The sequence below is a fragment of the Zalophus californianus genome, chromosome 12 (assembly GCF_009762305.2).
Source record: "Zalophus californianus isolate mZalCal1 chromosome 12, mZalCal1.pri.v2, whole genome shotgun sequence".
NCBI classification, from domain to species: domain Eukaryota; kingdom Metazoa; phylum Chordata; class Mammalia; order Carnivora; family Otariidae; genus Zalophus; species Zalophus californianus.
Window position 1 is genome coordinate 9873561 of NC_045606.1, and position 19120 is coordinate 9892680.

At 41.4% G+C, this 19120-nt stretch overlaps 1 protein-coding gene across 2 annotated transcripts in view; it reads right to left on the reverse strand.

Moving 5' to 3' along the window:
- Positions 1–19120, reverse strand: part of STK17A (serine/threonine kinase 17a) — a 40638-nt gene that overhangs the window by 6898 nt on the left and 14620 nt on the right. For both annotated transcript variants that reach the window (XM_027574618.1, XM_027574617.1), the window contains exon 3: positions 10166–10310. In XM_027574618.1, coding sequence (XP_027430419.1) covers positions 10166–10310 — 145 coding nt within the window. The remainder of the gene's footprint in view (positions 1–10165; positions 10311–19120) is intronic.

Sequence of the window (19120 nt, forward strand, 5' to 3'; positions counted from 1 at the left end):
GACACACTCTCAAATGGGACGTATTTGACGACAGGCCAAGACAGAGCTACCCAAGGCCACAGAATCAATAAGGTTCATATTCCTGGGGTCATTTTTTTGTTTTGCCCAAATAACCTAGGACACTTCTACACAAAAAGTCAAACATGTATTATGCACTAGAATATGAAATTCATTTCCATTTTTTAAAATAAAAATGACCTTTGAAAGAAAAGTTTATGTTGCTTCAGAAAGGGGCTGCACTTACCGTCTTCTGCCATTAAGAATATTTCCAAAGATGAACTGAGAACCAGTACCAGTATTGGTACCAATAAAGTAAAAATACCTCACTACAGCACTCCAAGTGTTTTATGATCTGGCTTCTGCCTCCTCTTCACGATTAACCTCCTGCCCCCATCCCACAGGCGATTTGTGTTCCAAATCCAGCAAGCTATAATCCCCGCACAAGACGCGCACGCCCACGTCTCACGCCTTCGCCTTCTGTATTCCCTTTGCTCAGGAAGCCCTCTCCCCTTCTCTGCCTGGCAAATTTAGTTTCATCGTTCACTCCACGCATGGCAGGTCTCACCAAAGCGCTGGTGCCTCAAGAAAGCCTTCTGTGACGCCCCCTCTGGCCCTCCAGGGAGGGTCTGATGCCTGCCCCCTCTCTACTCCACCACGTCCTGTACGTGACAGACTTGTCCCACTGTTTGCTTACTGTACCTTCCTGTCCCCTCCGTCACACGGTGGTTCTCCCTCCAGAGGTTTATAATGAACGCTAGCACTGCCTTTCCTTCCACGCATATGCCACCCCTCCATTTGCCTTCTGTCTCCTCCTGCCTCTGCCGCAGGTCACGAAAGTCACTGCGATCTAATGACGTGTGTCCACACTTTCCCGACCACCGCCTTAGCAGTGCCTGCCGCTGCTGCCGCGCCTTCCTTGTTTACAGACGCTTTTTCCCTTGGCTTCCACAACAAACCACTCTCCTGGTTTTCCTCCTAACTCTGACCGCTGCTTCTGTCTCCTTTGTTGGTCCATCTTCCTGTAGCAGGCCCGCTCAGCGGGCTTCCCACGGCCCGATCTTGAGGCTCTTTGCTCTTTACGCGCCACACTGGCACCTGACACAGTGCATCTGCACCCAGGGCTTAATTATCGCCCAGACATTATGAGTCACAGATTTTTATCTCGGGCTCAGACCTCTTCAACCAACTGCTTACCTAATCTCTCCCCTTTGATGTCTCACAGCTACTCTAATTCAGCGTGCCCAAACCAGACTATTTTCCCTCCCAAGTCAGATTCCCTGTATGCCAATGACTGTCACCTCAGGTAATGCCACTCTCACCCAGCAAGGTAGAAGAGAACACCAAGAACCACCTTGGCCATTCCTCTCTCCCCACTTTCTCCTCATTTAGCTAAGGTTTCACTACATCCTACTGAGTTTAAATCATAAACGTAAGCATTTCTAGACTTTCCCTCCAACTATAGAACACCCATTCAAGGTACCATCAGTTTTGTGCTCAACTGCCACAGCCTCTAAATGGTTTGCTAGGCTCTATTTTGCCCATACCGTAGACAGAAGGATCTTTTGCACCATATAAATCCGATCTGTCACCCTCCTGCCCAAACCCTTCAGTAGCCTCCCATTAGTCTTAACTTCCAAACTCCTTAACGGGGCATACAAACCCCGGCCAGTTCGAGCGCCTGCCTGGCTCTCCAGACTCATCATAAACCTGTTCCCCTTGGCTTGGCGACAGTGGAGACTGTCTCAGCAGACACTGTTCAGTCTCTCCTACCTGCCATGCTCTCTCTCACAACAGTTATCTTTGTGTACTTTTTCCCCCATTCTTCTTTGCCTAGTGTCAGCTTGCTGAGAAGACCTAGGATGGCGGTGAAGAAGCTTCTAACAACGTCCAACAGTGAAGAGCTGCAATACGAAACAGGAAGTTGAGGTCTAGGTGGTTCCTCTCTTTCGAAAGGGTTACTGTCAACCCAACCATCCATCCTACCCTTCTCTATTCTGAAAACGCTTGTAGGCTGCCCGAAGTCTGGATTCAGACACAGAGAAGGAAGACTCTGTGGCTCCACGCGTCACACAGTACTGGGTGCGGTGACAGCACCGGGATCAGGGCCAGCACACAGTAGTTGCTGCTTGAATGGAAGGAAGAGACATAACTAACTATAAAAAAGAATCCTAAAGTGCCTGTTCTGTGTCCGCAATGGAGGCACTGTAAACCGGAGCAATCACAAGTCTCTAGTGACAGTTCGTCATCAGAAGAGAAAACAGGGGAGGACCATCGGGCTCGACAAGTGCTGTCGTGGCCAAAGCGCTCAGGCAACACATAAAGAAGAGGGAATAACGCAGCCTTGGGAGAATGATACGGGAGGAGAGTGAGCAGGCCCTGGAGGAGAAAAAGGTTTCTGTCGCTTACTCAAAAAAATTTTATTGACTGCCTACTGGGAAAATAACGGAAACTAAGACGTAAATCCCATGTTCTTTTGGAGCCTTCCATTCCAATGGGGACGAGCAAGTACGAGTTAGTAGTAACTCCTCGGGTGCTTGGAAGCACTAAGGAGAACTGGGCGTAGCGAAGTGGATGGGAGAGTGTCTGCTGGGTGTGCGTGATGTTCAGGGGGGTCAGGGAAGGTTTCTCTGAGGAGCCAGTCATGGCAGAATACTTTGGGGCTGGGGTAGGCAGGGAACATTCCAGGGAGAGGGAAGACCCCGCCAGAGGCAAGGACAAGCTACGAGTGGAGGAACTGCAAACGGGGGGACAGCACAAAGGTGGAAGGGACAAGTGTGGTGGCAGGCACGAGACTGGTAAGCAAATGGGGGTGGAGGAGCGGGAATCCGAGGGCTCTGTGGGCCATTCTGGGAGAACTGGCAGCAGGCAGACCAGAGCGGAGGGCAAGAGGGCATTCCAGGGAAAGAACAGGCCACATGCCGAAGCCTATGCAGGTGAGCTGACACCCAGCACGATGCGTGCCAGGGACTGTCACATACAAGAATATGTCTCTGAAGAATGTGCCTCTACCTGTTTTTAAAGTCCTGAAAGGGAGAGACAGAGTGAGGAAGATATGAGGAAGCATGGAATAAAAAAAAAGACGACGACGATGACACTTTACCCATTACAGTGGCAGAATCCGCAGCCCATTGCGACTGGTGCTGTGTAGGAGCAGGAACGACACGGTGCGTCTGTCACTCGCTGACTGATAATAGTCAGGTCAGCAAGGGAGGACGATGGGTTCCATTCGGATTCCCAGACCCGGAATCTGAGGTGCCTGCAGGACCGCCCCGGACGGCTGGAAATGCAGTCCGGAGAGAACAGAAGGCTGAGGACCCTGCTCTGGAGGACAAGGAGACAGAGGCGCAAGCACGCGACACGGAGAGAAGTGGCCAGCACGCGCTCTGGCCAGTGACCCCGTCTGTGACGGGAAGCAACAGGACTGACGAGGGCGCTCACAAGTCGTCTGAGAGGTGAGGCTGAGGACCCAGGCACCATGGCGTAGGAAGACAGGAAGGAAGGAAAGGCTCAAACCGCACACGAGGAAGAATGAGGACCCAGAAGAGGCCACTGGATACAGCAAATCAACAACCTCTGAAAGACTTCTGAAGAAGTAATCTTTAGTAACACCGTGGGAGAAAAACCTAGATTATAAAAGGTTGAAGAATAAGGTGAAAGGCTAAGTGATCTTTACATTACACGTCATTCTGGCTTAATTATCTGTGGATGTCCCCTAAACCAGTGCTGTCCTATGGAAAGGTAATGCCAGTCACAAAGTAATTTAAAATTTTCTAGTAGACATATTCTAAAAAATAAAATGAAACAGGTGAAACTAATTTTAGTATTTCTTTAATTCAATATGTAATATGTAAAATTATTGAGCTATTTTACTTTTTTCCCTTGAAATCTGGCATGGAGTTCACACTTTGAGCACATCTCTGCTCTCAAGGGCTCAACAGCCACAAATGGCCAGTGTTACTGGACTGAACAGTGCAGCTATAAACTCCTTTAAGTTTAAAAAAAAAAAAAAAGATCCAAATGATATCCCAATAAATGTTCAGGAAATTCTTAACATCTCTCGCATAATGTCCTAATTTGTTACCACTATGCAATTATGGAACAATAGTTCATCTTGAAAACTTATTCATGAAAACTAAGACTTTCTGCCTAAAGTGAAAGCAATCACCCCGTGGCTCAGTGTAATCTGTAATTTTGTACAAAAAACTGGTTTCTTAATCATAGAAAGTTCTGGCTACAGTAAACACTTAGAACTGAACAGAAAGACAGAAACAACAAATTGCTGTCACTACAGAAGTCTGGACGGCAGCGGTGAGCTAAATTGTTATAAATCAATCCAAACCAGATAAAGCATCCCTCCTGCCACATACGCAAAAGGATTGCAAATGCGCAACTGATCGGCGTTAGAATCAATTTCTCTTCTCAATGATAAAATAACGAGAGGTTTTGGTCATGTGTATAAACAAACTCCATTATAAAGCTATATTCTCTTTGTTAATTGGCTTCTAGCTATTTCTTCAGGAAAAAACCTAGGATTATGAGTCCCAAGACTTCTCAAGGCAATTTTAGTGTTATTACATTAATGAAATGCTATAGTAAAATCAAATGTCATTATTCAGACAAATTAGATAAGCGAAGTTGCCTCTGTGATATATACTCGTCACTGAACATGTGTTCTGCCCTTCCCAGTACCTAAAAAATTCCGAGAGAAATACTGCTAAGTGGAAATCTTCACCACATCATGAGGGCCGTCTGTGATTACTACAACATGCACAGTCTGTATATGGTCTTAAATACCATTTGTTCCCTTAAAATAGCGGAAATGTTTTCCCCTTACATTTGGTTTACACAGTACATTCCCTGGGAAATGCTTCCTTTAGTAATCATGTAAAACCTAGTTGGTGTGGTGGTAATGTAGTAAAGTCTAAATCAACGTGATCAAATTATTAAAACGTTACTGTGTCTGAAATCTAGGCCCCGTCACATGCATCCATCATTTACCAAAGTGAGAGACATCAAACAGATGACAGAGGGACTGCTAGGAAATAACACAGCTCACAATCAGAGCTCTTTTCATGGGATTTCACAGGTAATGCTTCTTCCGTAGTTTCTGCCAACTGTGCCCTGGTGTGACCGCAGATACGTTTTAGAAACAGACCTTACTCTTCTAAATAAAACCTAAGTACAATTACAGGACTATAATCTGTCAGTCTTTGATGGCGAAATATACCCACTTCCGGGAAGTGAAGTATCTGTGCTGAAAACAAAGAAAAGCACACTGGCATTACAGCTTAGTCACACCTCCTTTCTAGGGAATCCAGTTCATGATAAAGAAGTTGTGGCTCATGATACCTAATTCTGTTTAGGATGCATGAATCCCAGGTGGTAAGAGAAAACAAGAAGGTCACTGGAGAGACAATGACAGTGGAAGAAACAGGAAACACACAAACTGTCCTCAAACAGACAAAGGCAGTAGGGAGATCTTTGTAAAACTGTATTTCTCTGCTTCATGGGGAAATCCTTTTCCTTTATCTTGGTATCTTCATCTTCCTATATAGCCCACTGAACAGTTACTGAACAATCACCCCGGGATAAGATCACTGTAAAGTTGAGGCTACCTTGCTTAAGCAGCCTTAAGGTACCATGAACAAAATTTTCAGGAACATTTTTATCAGGCAATGCAAATTCAAGTGGATTTTTTATTTATTAACACCCAGGACATCGTACAGAAAGAGGTTAATACTACTGTCCAACTTAGTTTGGGAGTCTGTTTAGAAATGTCACCCCCTCTTTCAAGTAATACACTGACGCTCAAACTGTCCGTGACCAACTTAAATCTCCAAAGGGAAAGTTCCAGCTCCTAGTTCCTGGTCTGCTCCTCTGCTTCTCATCATATACATGAAACAGGGTGGACAAACTAATGACTGAGTACCTAGTACAGAACTGCTGAAAGATCTAACCAACAAAGACCATTCAAACACAAAGAGCACTGGGTTTTAAGACTGGATTTCTGTGTGTTCTTTCTGGTCAAGTCCATCCCTGACTGAAGTAAAAGCAGGCCCCTGTGCCAATGACTAGGTCACCAGTTGAGATTATTTTGAGGCATTTAGCTCTGTCCTGACTTTGGTAGAGTTACTGTTTCTCAGATTTGTCAATCCTGCCACGATGTACATAAAATAAATGGGCTTTCCCTTAATCACAGTTTAGTGTCTTTTCTATTTTTGTAGTCCTCTAAACAGTCCAAGATCTGCATCTGTTACCGCTCAAAGCATTTGCCATGTTCAATTTAAGATATCTGGCTGAGAGTCATCAGTGAATCAGTCTTTTGGCAAACTGCCCCTCTGGGGTCTGACCTGAAGCCAAGTAGCATATTTCCCATTGTGACAATTATCTCTTTTATAGGAGCAACTACAATAGTTATTCTAACTTCTAACTACTTCTTGTCTCTGGGACAAGAATTGCCCATTTTAACTGTAATGGAGAATAAAGAGTCTACTAACTCAAAGTTACCCTAGACATGGGGATTGTCAATTTGCGCAGAATTAAAACTTTAGGAAACATATTTAGCTTTGTAGCTTTCCAGCTCTTACAGAGACTCAGAGTCAACAGAAGCATAAAAAAAATTGTCACGGGGCAGACGGCTATTAAAAGGTGTGGGACAGGAGACTCTCTGTCCAGACTCACAGAGGTCACAAAGTCAACTGGAGAGGACCTTGCGGTAAAAATCATTCCCATCTGCACACGGCTGCCACACCAACTCCGTCTGCAACCTTCCCCCTTCAGCGGTTCACGGAAGAACACATCTGACTGCACCTGTGACCACTATGAGGCAGAGGCACGGCTGAGAACCCAGCAGGCCACCCAGTCTTCTGGTTCCTCTGGGCCTAGGACACACGAAGAGTCCAGGGTCCAACATCAAAGGCCTATCATCAAAGCCTCTATTAAATCCAGAAAGAATTTTACACCAAGTGTACTGCGGAGAAAGCAATATGATTTATACTGAGTGTATTGGGGAGAAAGGGATATAATTTCCTTGAGTAAATACAGAGTTAAACCTGGTATTCAATAACTTAATTTTCACCTTCGGCTGCTTTCAAGTAACATCAAAGACCCATGACACATGGTGTTGGCAACCTGTCTGACCTGCTACTTAATTAGTTCCTGAATAATAGTTAAAGGTTGAGCTGTCATAAATCGAAAGCGTATTTCCTATAGGTGCAATGTTATTTAAATTGGGGTTCATTCCTGGAAGTCTTTTTTACATCACAAAACTAGCAAAACATCATAAAAAATAAATACAGGACTTTCTAAAGTTAAGTGTGTAAAACCAAACCTAAAAAAAATGCTCAGTACAAACATTACTTGTGGGAACTCTTCTGCATGGCTGACACTAACTGAGGCTTCCTCAAGTCTGAGTCCACCGAGGTCTGGACTGCAGAGGCCATCTCTTCCGGCTGCCTAAGTGTTCCCGAGGGAGGCAGAGCTGGGTATTTCTTGTAGCAAGGATCTTTGAATTTCGAAGCGTATGACAGACTCAAGGGAAACAAACGAAGCCCCAGTTCCCTCAGCTATAGCTATGAGAGTTTTACCTAGGTGACCTCTACAGCCACTTCAGCTTTCACATCCTGGGACTCCATGTGGGCACACACATGTCCACACGTGCCCTCCTAAAATGCCACGTCACCTACCACAGTCTACAGTGTTATAAGCATGCGTTTTAGCCACAGTACTAAAAAATTAATATCCTTGAGAAAAATATCTGTTTACAAGATGAATGTAAATTGGCATTTTTCAGAAAAGAACGAGAAAGTTTCCAAATTGTTTTCTTTCCCCTGTATTTTTCTGTAGGAAACTAGTATTTGAAGGAATATCTATGGCCCTTCTATCTTATTTTAGATGGAATTTTATCAAGGTTACTTTAGAAGTCAACCTCCGGAGTACACACTGTACACTCTTTGTACACAGTTCCCTGAGAGTGTTCCTTCAGGCAGTGAAGATTAAACACTGCTATTTATGCTGTGGGATGTCTTTTTTTTTTCTTTTAAATAAAATAAACCTTTATTATGTGAAACATAGTCTCCTGCGGGTCTCAGTCTGCTTGGCCTGCTATAACAAAATTCCATAAACTGTGTGGCTTAAGCAACTGACATTTATTGCTCTTAGATCTGGAGGTTGGGAAGTCCAAGATCAAGGTGACAGCAGATTATCTGATTCTTAGCGAGGGCTCTCTTCCTGTCTTATAGAGAGCCACCTTCTTGCTGTATGTTCACATGGCAGTGAGAAAGGGAGCTCTGCTGTCTCTTCCTCTTCCTCTGCTGTCTCTTCACTGATCCCATCATGGGGGCTCCACCTTCATGACCTCATCTAAGTCTATTTGCTTCTCAGGGCTCTCCCCCTCCTAAGACCATAACGTGGAGGGTAGGGCCTCATATGCTGTGGGCTGTCTATTGGGTGTCCCGGCGTGGCTGACTGCAGCAGTTCTCAAAATGGTGCCTGGACCCCCAGTACCAGTCTTCCACGGCCCTACTGTGAAATCAGAAACTCTGGAACTGGGGCCTAGCATTTGCTTTAACAAGCCTCTCCTGGTGATCCTGATACCTGTCACAGAGAGCCACTGCCATGAGTGTGCCTTTCTGCCAGAAGGCAAACTACAGCAGGAGTCCAGATAGGTTGGCAGATGCTGAGTAAAACGAAGCTGCGGAAGTCCAGGAGAGGAAAGCCTTTTGTGGGTCCAGGGGTCTAGTCTCCTCAGGTTACCTTCCTTCTTAACCCTATCTCCTCTGGCTGATAAAGAACCGGAGTCACTGGTGTGTTCCTTGAGGAGTGTGTCCTTTCCCTACAGCCATACCTGGACTCGATATGGAAGCAACCATCAACAGGGATCTTACAACTCCTCTCCCCCAGATGCCTGAAGGAATCTGCTAAGGATACTTGTCGTGGGCATTCACTGTCTCCTGAGCACTCACCCACCCCCTGTTCTTCTAGAAACTGAACTGGTCTGAGAATCCAACCCTTCCCCACTCTTGGTCCAAAAAACAACTGGGATGGGAGAAGGAATTTACCCCTCCAGGGTTGGAGCAAATGACGCTGGTCGTGCTGGCCTGGCCAGTCAGAACCCTGCACCATTCCCCGCCCCCCCCCCCCCCCCCCCCCCCCCCCCCCCCCCCCCCCCCGCACACTTCTCAGTTCCGGACCAATCGAAGTTGGTTTGGTGAGAGTGAGTCTCAGGACTTCTGAAAGAGCTAATAAGTAGAACCTGGCGCTTTCCGGCTGCATCTCTGGACAATTCCAAGGCTAAAATGGCGGCATCTAACTTACCATCTTCTTGCCATTTTGAGAAGGCAGAGCTAGGGACTGAAGAAGAACCAGCCACTTGTAATATGTGGATCAGTGAACTGTGTCATACCTCAAGTTAGAATTATACCGGGACTTTTCAGCCAGTAAGATTTCCTTTCTTGCTCCCCCGACTTTCAGCCAGCATTCTGATTACTTGAAAGCATCGTCACTGACAGGCTGCCCTTTGTGTATTCTTTCTTCCCTCCTCCCTTTCCTTCTTTGATAATTTTAAATTCTGTATCTACCTGACTTGAATCTCTTTAGTTCTCTATTTTATTTACTGCTGCCTGCCGAATTTTCTACGACACTGTTTTTCAGATATTCCTACTAAAAAGTCATCTCCCTCTTCATGACGTTCGAAACCCCTGGAATCCGGCCTTTTCTCAGTTGTGTCTCCTATTTCCTCTCTCAGTTCCAGGGACGCTATTCCATTTACGTTTGCCCAACAAGTTTTCCTAACTCTTGTGATAGAATTTTATCTTCTGTTTTCTACATTCCTGTATTTTCTCTATCTAAATCCTAATTTTTTAAGGTCTAGCTTAAACCCTGTCTCTTCTCAGGAAGAGTTCACCTATCCTACCAATATCCTCTAAGCTTCATTTTTTGGGGCAATGCATTATTATTTACCTTTCTATGTACACACAGGTACTTTACCTCCTTGATAAAACTAACTGGCAAGAGGCTAAGAATAGACTCAACCTTTATTTCCATATGACCTAATAAAACACACAAGCTTGTGTTTTAAATGTTTGAATTAATTACTGTTAAATACTTTATACCTGGAGGGTCATTCTCTAGCCATCTCAACACTGTAAAGTAATTCAGATCTTACCTTCAAATCAAGATGAACTACATCATGAGCATGTAAAAAGTGGACACCTTCTAATATCTGCCTCATGAGTCTTTGAACATCTTTTTCTTTAAAGGCTTCTTCTCTGTCTGCAACACACTGGTCAAAGATTTCACCCCCAGCAGCACTAGAGAAGGACAGAAGCACACTTTAATTATAAAGGAAAAGGGCTCATTAAAAATATTTAGCTTTTTTTTGTTCTTAGTATTTTACACATTAAGTATCTTTACTTAGATAAACTATAATTTGAGTGTGTGTAAATGTCTGTCTACTTGCCTAAATCCATTTCTTTTTTAAATAAAAATATGAAGCTTCTAATATGAGGTAAGACTAACATCTCCAAAGCTAAATAAAAACATCACTTTAAGAACTTCAAGAATTAAACTTTAATAGTAAAATATATTAACATACTTTCAAGTGAAAATTTCTCTTTTTAAGATTTTATTTATTTATTTAAAAGACAGAGAGATAACGAAAGAGAGAGAGAGAGCGCATGAGCAGGGAGGAGAGGGAGAAACAAAACCCCTTTGAAGGACATTTACTTTCTTCCTAATTATTCACAATTATAAACAATGTTGTGATGAGAAGGCACATTACAGTTTCTCACATGTTTGTTCATGTGCCAAGAGCTCCCAAGTGTAGACACCTAGAACGAACCAGCTGGAGTGAAGGGAATGTGCATTTAAAATTTTAATAAAAAGAGCCTATCCTCACCAAAAGTGCAATACTGATTTACACTTTCTTCCAACCTCTGGGCAAAGCATCGCCGTTTGTTTGTTTTCCTCCAAATAATTTTGCCAATAAGAGGAAAAAAAATAATCAACATTTAAAAATTTTTACCTCTTTGGCAGAAAGTCCATACTTAAACACTTGGTTCATACCATAAATGACAGCTCATGTCATATCTCAAAATTTCCTTTATGTGTTTAAAAAAAAAAGAAAAGACTGGGTTGCTTTCATAAAGTTGTTACAAAATTGATATGAAATATATAACTCCAAACAGCCATGCTGCTCTCAGACCAGAGCTACTTATTAATTTCCTCTCAGTATGATAATTTAGTTCTTTTTTTCCTTCCTTTTCTGTTAAGCAACCCATTTCCAAATTCTGCCCATATAAAGAAAGACAATTTGTCTCCAAAATTAGATAAGAACACATTTAAGTTTAGCTGAACAGTTGCAGGTGATGAAAGTGAAAGCAAATAATTCATTGGCTGATAAGGTTTTCATTTTGGCTAAACCTATACAACTGATTTTTTATTGTATTTTGATTATAGTATTAAGAAACAAATATGAAAGCATTAAAATCATTTTTATGTATTTAACTGTAAAATGCCCATCACATATTCAGGCACGGTTAAAGTAATATACAAGTCATGAGAAAAGAAATGGTGAACATTCACAACATAATTACAGAGTAAATTAACTGCAGCCTGCCAGTACCATATACTGTTTATATGGATTTGATGACCTAAAGCAAAAGTCAGTACGAGCTGGGTCAACTCGGTCCCAAGCAGCTAGAGATACACCAGGACGTAACATACGGCCCTCTGCACGCACACACCACAATTTGCCAGTTACAACTCAGAACCGTCCATGTTCCTCAACTAAAACAAAGAACTGTTATCTTGGTTGAAAAAGTCTCCCAGCAATGTCTCTCAGCTCATTACTAACCATTCACAATAAAATTCAATAAAGGTCAATTTACATAAGTGAGAAGATTTCTTTACCTTTAAGAGCAACTTTAAGAGCAATTTATTGTTACTTCTTTCCACTATAAGGTGTACCCACCCTTGCTCTAACGTAAGGGTTTCCTTTGTTTTCCCAACAATTTAAGTAGTTTACATAGGCACAGAATACAAAGTATAAAACTACAGTTTTCTGAAAATTTCCAAGGATGTATTTCAAATGAGACTATTAAAGAAGCTGTAAAGGCTAGCCTAGCCTTCAGTGACCAGCAAGACTTGCACACCCTCTGATACAATGTGCAATCATCCCAGTTTACGTCTGCTTAAGTGTAAGCTTGACCCCATTAACTGTCATATTAATGAGTGGAACTAAACACAATTATCCTAAAGAACAATCTGCAACATTTAAAAACACCTGTCAAGTATGGTTAACAGGAAGTATAAGAATATTACCAACCACTTCACACACAGAAGCCAGAGAAATGCTACAAGTTTTGTTGTGCCCTATCTTTTAACTACAGCAAGGCTTCCACAGTTATATTATGGTATATTTACGTTAGTAGTGCTTATTTTCCACTACTTTAAAATTACCCAGAAACTGAGAAATAAACTTTATTATGAATTACATTTATAAAAACATCAATTCAAGAACTTTTCACAAAAAATTTTACACAGCAACTATTTTTATAAAACATACTAAGAACTTTTCATTTCAATGTTCTGGTGGCCCTTAGAAAGTTAAGAGGTAAGAATTTTTTGATCAACATTATGCAGAGCCATGTACATGATGTTTGCAGGCCACGAGCAACTGTGTTTCCCCAGCTGCCTGCACCTTGGCTAGATCTTGGCCCCCAACCTCTGACACCAAACATTCCTTTTTCTATCGAAACTAGCATATCCATTTCTACCTGCTTCAAGGCTCAGTTCAGATCTTTCCTCCCTCACTCTTCAAAATTAACAAATACCAACCGACTGTGTTAGGTCCTTGTGCAATGTGCTATGGATAGAAAGATAAATTATAAATAAGTATCGAGACGCCTTGGGTGGCTCAGTTGCCTTGGGTGGCTCAGTTGGTTAAGCGTCTGCCTTCGGCTCAGGTCATGATCCCAGGGTCCTGCACAGGGCTCCTTGCTCAGCAGGGAGCCTGCTTCTCCCTCTGCCTGCCACTCCCCCTGCTTGTGTGTGCTCTTGCTCTCTGTCTGACACATAAATAAATAAAATCTTTAAAATAAATAAACAAACAAATAAATAAATAAACAAGGCTTATAACTTCAGGAAACACATTTTAAAGAATGCATATGCATAAATATATATGGGTGTAAAATGCTATATCAAGTGATTTGATAATTCAGCAACTGAGCAATTCATTGGAAAGGAGAAAAAAAAAGCTTAGAAAAATGACATTTATTCTGAGACTTGTAGTAGGAATAGGAATCCACTAGATGAAATGGTTAAGAGAACATCCCAGACAATAGTGGACACAAGCAAGCAGGACGGTGTCAAAAATACATGATATGACTCACTAAAGGTTAAGTACCTACTTCCCCTTTCAGCCAAATGGCACAGAACTTACCCTCTAGCCGTAAACAACTAGAAAACGAGCAAAGTATAAGAGCCAACTATTTTCAGACATGAGAACACAGGCAGTTTGGACCATGATCCCTTATAAGAGGGACACAAACAAGTTGAGCCCTACTCTCTCTGTCTTCCTACTTGGAAGTAATTTATGGACCGTGGTACAGGAGGGCGGAGAAGCCCAAGCAGAATACGGCGGCTTTGCTAAACTGAGGACACAGACCAGGAGTCTGACACAGGTAATGAAGTTGGATTTCCAGAGGAGTGAGCTACACAGATGAAGGATCTCTGGACATCTGCTTAGCTGTATCCTGAAGGCTTAGACCCAACACTAACAGGGGCAAGCACAAGGGTAAAACTCTGTAAGGTCAAGCAAAGAACTGCTGGGAAATTAGAAGCTGAACAATTCTTAGCATTCACAGAGAACAGAATAAGATATCTGAATTTTGTCCAGTTAAAGTAGAAAAATCATGTGAACCACTTAGGCAGTCAGCAGCTCCCCCACCCCGCCCCCTCTGCCCCAGGAGGGCCATACCTCAGGAGTAAGATTAAATAGCCCGTGAACTGCCCTAAAAAAGGGGATTCCCAAATAATTTAACTGACGGCCCAAACGAATGTCATCATTCTTTAATGGAAGACCATAAAATCCACTCAACACTGTGACATCCTAAACGTATGGCATCATTCCAAAAATTACTAGACATCTGAAAATGCCACAAATTACAATCCACAGCTTACAGGAAAACAATAAAAACAGACCCAGAAAAAACAGAGATAATGGAATTGGCAGATAAGGTATTATAAATATGCTCAAGGATTTAAAGTAAAATATGAATATAATGAGAGAGACGAGGGGTATGAAAAAGGACCAAATGGAACTTCTAGAGATAAAAAATAAAGTATCTAAAATGAAAACTGCACTGGATGGGCTTTATAGCATTGCACAAGAATCAGTGAATTTTAAGACATAGCAACAGAATTTTAAGGCGTAGCAATTCAATCTTTAGAGAGGGGAAAACAAAAAAAAACAATAGGACCCCCGGGACCTGAGTGACAATATCAAGCAGTTTAACAGACTGTAATTGAAGGAACAAGAGAAGACAGGTGGGGGCAGACAAATATTTTTTTAAATAATGGCTGAAAAATTCCCAAATCTGATAACTGTAACCCCAAAGATCCAATCAAGTAGCTCAAAGGAAGCCCCAAGCAGGATAAACACAAAGAAAACCAAGGCACATTATGCTCAAATTACTGAATTACTGTCTTTTTATTTATTTTATGAATAATTTATAGACACATTTATAAGGGAACCAAGAATCAATGCAGACTTCTTGTCATAAACAACGCAAGGCAAACGACAATGCAATGATATCTTTAAGTGCTTAGAAAAGAGAGTGTGGGGCGCCTGGGTGGCTCAGTTGGTTAAGCGACTGCCTTCGGCTCAGGTCATGATCCTGGAGTCCCGGGATCGAGTCCCGCATCGGGCTCCCTGCTCAGCAGGGAGTCTGCTTCTCCCTCCAACGCTCTTCCCTCTCGTGCTTTCTATCTCTCATTCTCTCTCTCTCTCAAATAAATAAATAAAATCTTTAAAAAAAAAAAGAAAAGAGAGTGTGTCTAAAATGCATGGTGAGGCTGGAAAAGGATGAGCAGGAGAGGAGACAGAAGTCAGACAGAAAAGCAAGAGATGAGGTCAGAACAATCTGCAATACCCTAGGTGAGGCAATAATGGGTATGTAATGCTAAATGTCTCTTTCTCCAGAAGCACTCCTTCCCTCCCAGGTAGCAGTAAAGCAGCACAACTCATGGCTAAAAGCTCTGGAATCACACACTCCCAGACTGAATCCTGGCTCTGCTATTTGCAGTGTGACCTTAGGTTGCTTACTCCTCTGAAATTTTTTCTCATATAAAATCTTGTTCTAAAATTTACAAATAAACAAAATCAGTAAAGTTGCAGGATACAAAAGCAATGTACCAAAACCACTGTTTTTATACACTAACAATGAACTTTCAGAAAGAGAAATTAAGAAAACAATCCCATTTTCAATGGCATCAGAAAGAATAAAATACTTCGGAATAAATTTAACCCAGAAAGTGAAAGATCTATACAATGAAAACCATATAAGACACTGATGAAAGAAATCAAAGAAGACACAAGTAAATAAAAAGATATACCATGCTCCTGGGTTGGAAGAATTAATACTGTTGAATAGTCCATACTATCCAAAGTAATCTATAGATTCAAGACAATTCGTATCAAAATTCCAATGGCATTTTTCAGAGACACAGGGAAAAAAAAATCCTAAAATTTGCACAGAACCACAAAAGACCCTGAATAACAAAGGCAATCTTGAGAAACAACAAATCTGGATTTCAAAATATACTTCCGATTTCAGAATAAATTACAAAGTACTATTCAACTATTGAAAAGAATGAAATCTTGCCATTTGTGACAACACAGATAGACCTTGAAGGTATTATGCTAAGTAAAATGACAAATACCATATAATTTCACTCATATGTGGAATCTAAAAAAAACAAAACAAATGAACAAACAAAACAAAATTCATAGATACAGAGAACATACTGGTGGTAACCAGAGGGGAAGTGGGAAGAGAGGTGGGCAAAATGGGTGAAGGGGGGCAATTATATGGAGATGGATGGTAACTGGACTTTAAGTGGTGATCACTTTAGTAGTACACACAGATGTTAAATTATGTTGTATACCTGAAGCTTACATAATGTTATATACCAATTTTACCCCAATTACAAAAAATTTCTTGTAGAAAAAACTGTGTGTGTGTGTATGTGTGTGTATCAGAGCTACAGCAATAAAAACAGTATGGTATCAGCATAAAAACAGATCAATTCAAATTAAAAAAGAGACAGATCAATGGAACAGAAATAGAAATCCCAGAAATAAAACTATGCATAGATGGTCAACTGATTTATGAAAAAGGAGCCAAGAATATACAACGGGGAAAGGGCAGTCTCTCCAATAAATGTTTTTTTAAAAAACTGGATAGCTACATGCAAAAGAATGAAACAGGACCCTTATCTTACATCATACACAAAAGTCAACTCAAAGTAGACTAAAGATTTGAATATAAGACCTGAACTATAAAACTCCCAGGAGAAAACATAAGCTGTAAGCTCCTTGACATCAGTCTTGGCAATTTTCTTGGTTTGACAACAAAAGCAAAAATAAACAAGTGGGGCTACATCAAATTAAAAAGCTTCTGCTCAGCAAAGAAAACCATCAACAAAATGAAAATCAACCTATGGAATGGGAGAAAATATTTGCAAATCATGTATCTGATAAGGGCTTAATATCCCAAGTATATAAAGAACTCATGCAACCAATCTGATTAAAAAATGGGTTGAGAAACTCAACAGACCATTTTCCCAAAGAAGACATATAAATGGCCAACAGGTGCATGAAGAGGTTCTCAACATCGCTAATCATCAGGGAAAGGCAAATCAAAGCCACAATTGGGTATCATCTCATACCTGTTAGGATGGTTATCATCAAAAAGAGACAAGTGTTGGCAAAGATGTGGAGAAAAGGGAATCCTTGGGCACTGCTAGTGGGATGTAAACTGGTGCAGCCAGTACGGAAAAGAGTATGGGGGCGCCTGGGTGGCTCAGTCCGGTAAGCGTCTGCCTTTGGCTCAGGTCATGATCCCAGGGTCCTGGGACAGAGTCCTGCATGGGGCTCCCTGCTCAGCGGGGAGCCTGCTTTTCCCTCTCCTTCTATTGCTCCCCGGTTTTGCTCTCTCGCTCTATCAAATAAATAAAATCTTTAAAGAAAAAAAAAGAAAACAGTATGGAGTCCATCAAAGAATTAAGAACAGAACTTCCATATGATCTAGCAATCCCACTTCTGGTATATATACAAAAGAAATAAAAACAATCTCAAAAAGATTTACACTCCCATGTTCACTGAAGCATTAATCACAATAGCCAAGGCATGAAAACACCTAAGCGTCCATGAATGGATGAATGGAAGAATGGACAAAGAAGATGTTATACATATAATGGGATATTATTCAGCCATAGAAAACATATTCCACTTACATGTGGAATCTAAAAAACCAAAGCTCCTAGCAAGGGAGACTAGAATGGTGGTTACCAGTGGGTGGGGAGGTGGAGGAAAAGGAGAGATATTGGTCAAAGGGTACAAACTTCCAGTTACAAGACGAGTAAGTTCTGGAGATTTAATGTACAGCACAGAGGTGATAGTTAATGACACTGTATTATATACTTGAAAGTTGCTAAGAGAGTAAATCTTAAATGTTCTTACCACACACACACACACACATACACAAAGTAATTATATGACCTGATGCAGGTGGTAGCTAATGCTCTGGTGGTAATCATTACACAATACATAAGGGAATCAAATCAATATATTCTACACCTCCAACTTACAAAGTGTTTTATGTCAACTATATCTCAATAAAGCTGGAAAAAAATTTTTAAAATAAAACAAATAATGTATATAAAGCATATAGATAATTTATACAAAGCTGGCTGAAAGACTTAGCATAGTGCCTGGCACACAGTAAATTCTTAACACGAATATTATACCTTGTGTTCCCACAGCAACTAGCAAGCATTTCTAGTAAAACACCAACACTGCTGCAATCATTTTTCTCTCCTTCACTAAACCTGTAGCACCTGGAGGGAAGAGGCTATGCTGTTTTTACTTTCATACCACCAGCACCTGTTAGCACCTAGTGCATATGGAGGACACTTAAGTGTATGTGAAATGCATTAGTGACACAGTGAATATAAACCTGCCTGTTTCCCTAACAACAATCTATGGATGTGGCCAAGAATTTTGATATCTTGATATCTAAAAATGTATTTCTAAGACTTTCCCTTCAAACAAAAAGTAGAACACATTTTTAGCCAAATCATATTGATGTGTGGTTCTAAAAGCTTGATCACTGAATCAACAGAAGCCACCAAAGATTTCTAAGCAAGGGAATAATATCACCACATCTATGTCTTAGTTACCCAACAGAAGCTTGCGGAACACCCCAGAATTGAAGCCAGTGTGATCAGCCCAGAAGCTACTGAGAGTCCATGGGAGAGATAATGAGGACCCAAACGGAGAAGAAACAGCAAGGACCAAGAAAAAGGGATGCAGGGCTGAGGCTTAAGTGGAAGACGTGGTAATTTATTATATACGCGCTTTTAAAGGAGCTAAGTGAAATGAGGGTAGAGTCAAGGTTTCTAGCCTGAGCTATGAAATCAATGGGGATCACAATGGAAATGGGCAACAAGAGAAAAACAGGCGTTATCAGGGCAATGCAGGAGTGCACACATACTGATCCTGAATTGATAATGATGTACGGCTGGATACAGAGATATGCAGTAGGCAGTCAGAACTTAGAAGGTCCAAGGTTGGAGACAAAGATTTGGAAAAAATCACATGTAAATAATAGCTGAAGCCACAGACATAGATTGTTATCAGAGTAAATGTAGAGAACATAAATATATCACAAAAACAACACTGATGAGCTCTGGGGAGCACTTGTGTTCATACAGTAGCAGGGTAATAGGCTGTGACAGATTTAAAAAACAAAAAAAAGAGGACCCTGAAAGCCAAGAAAGAACATCATTTCAAGAAAGAGGGTATAATAAAGTGTTTAGAGAGAGTAAGAAGTGGAGT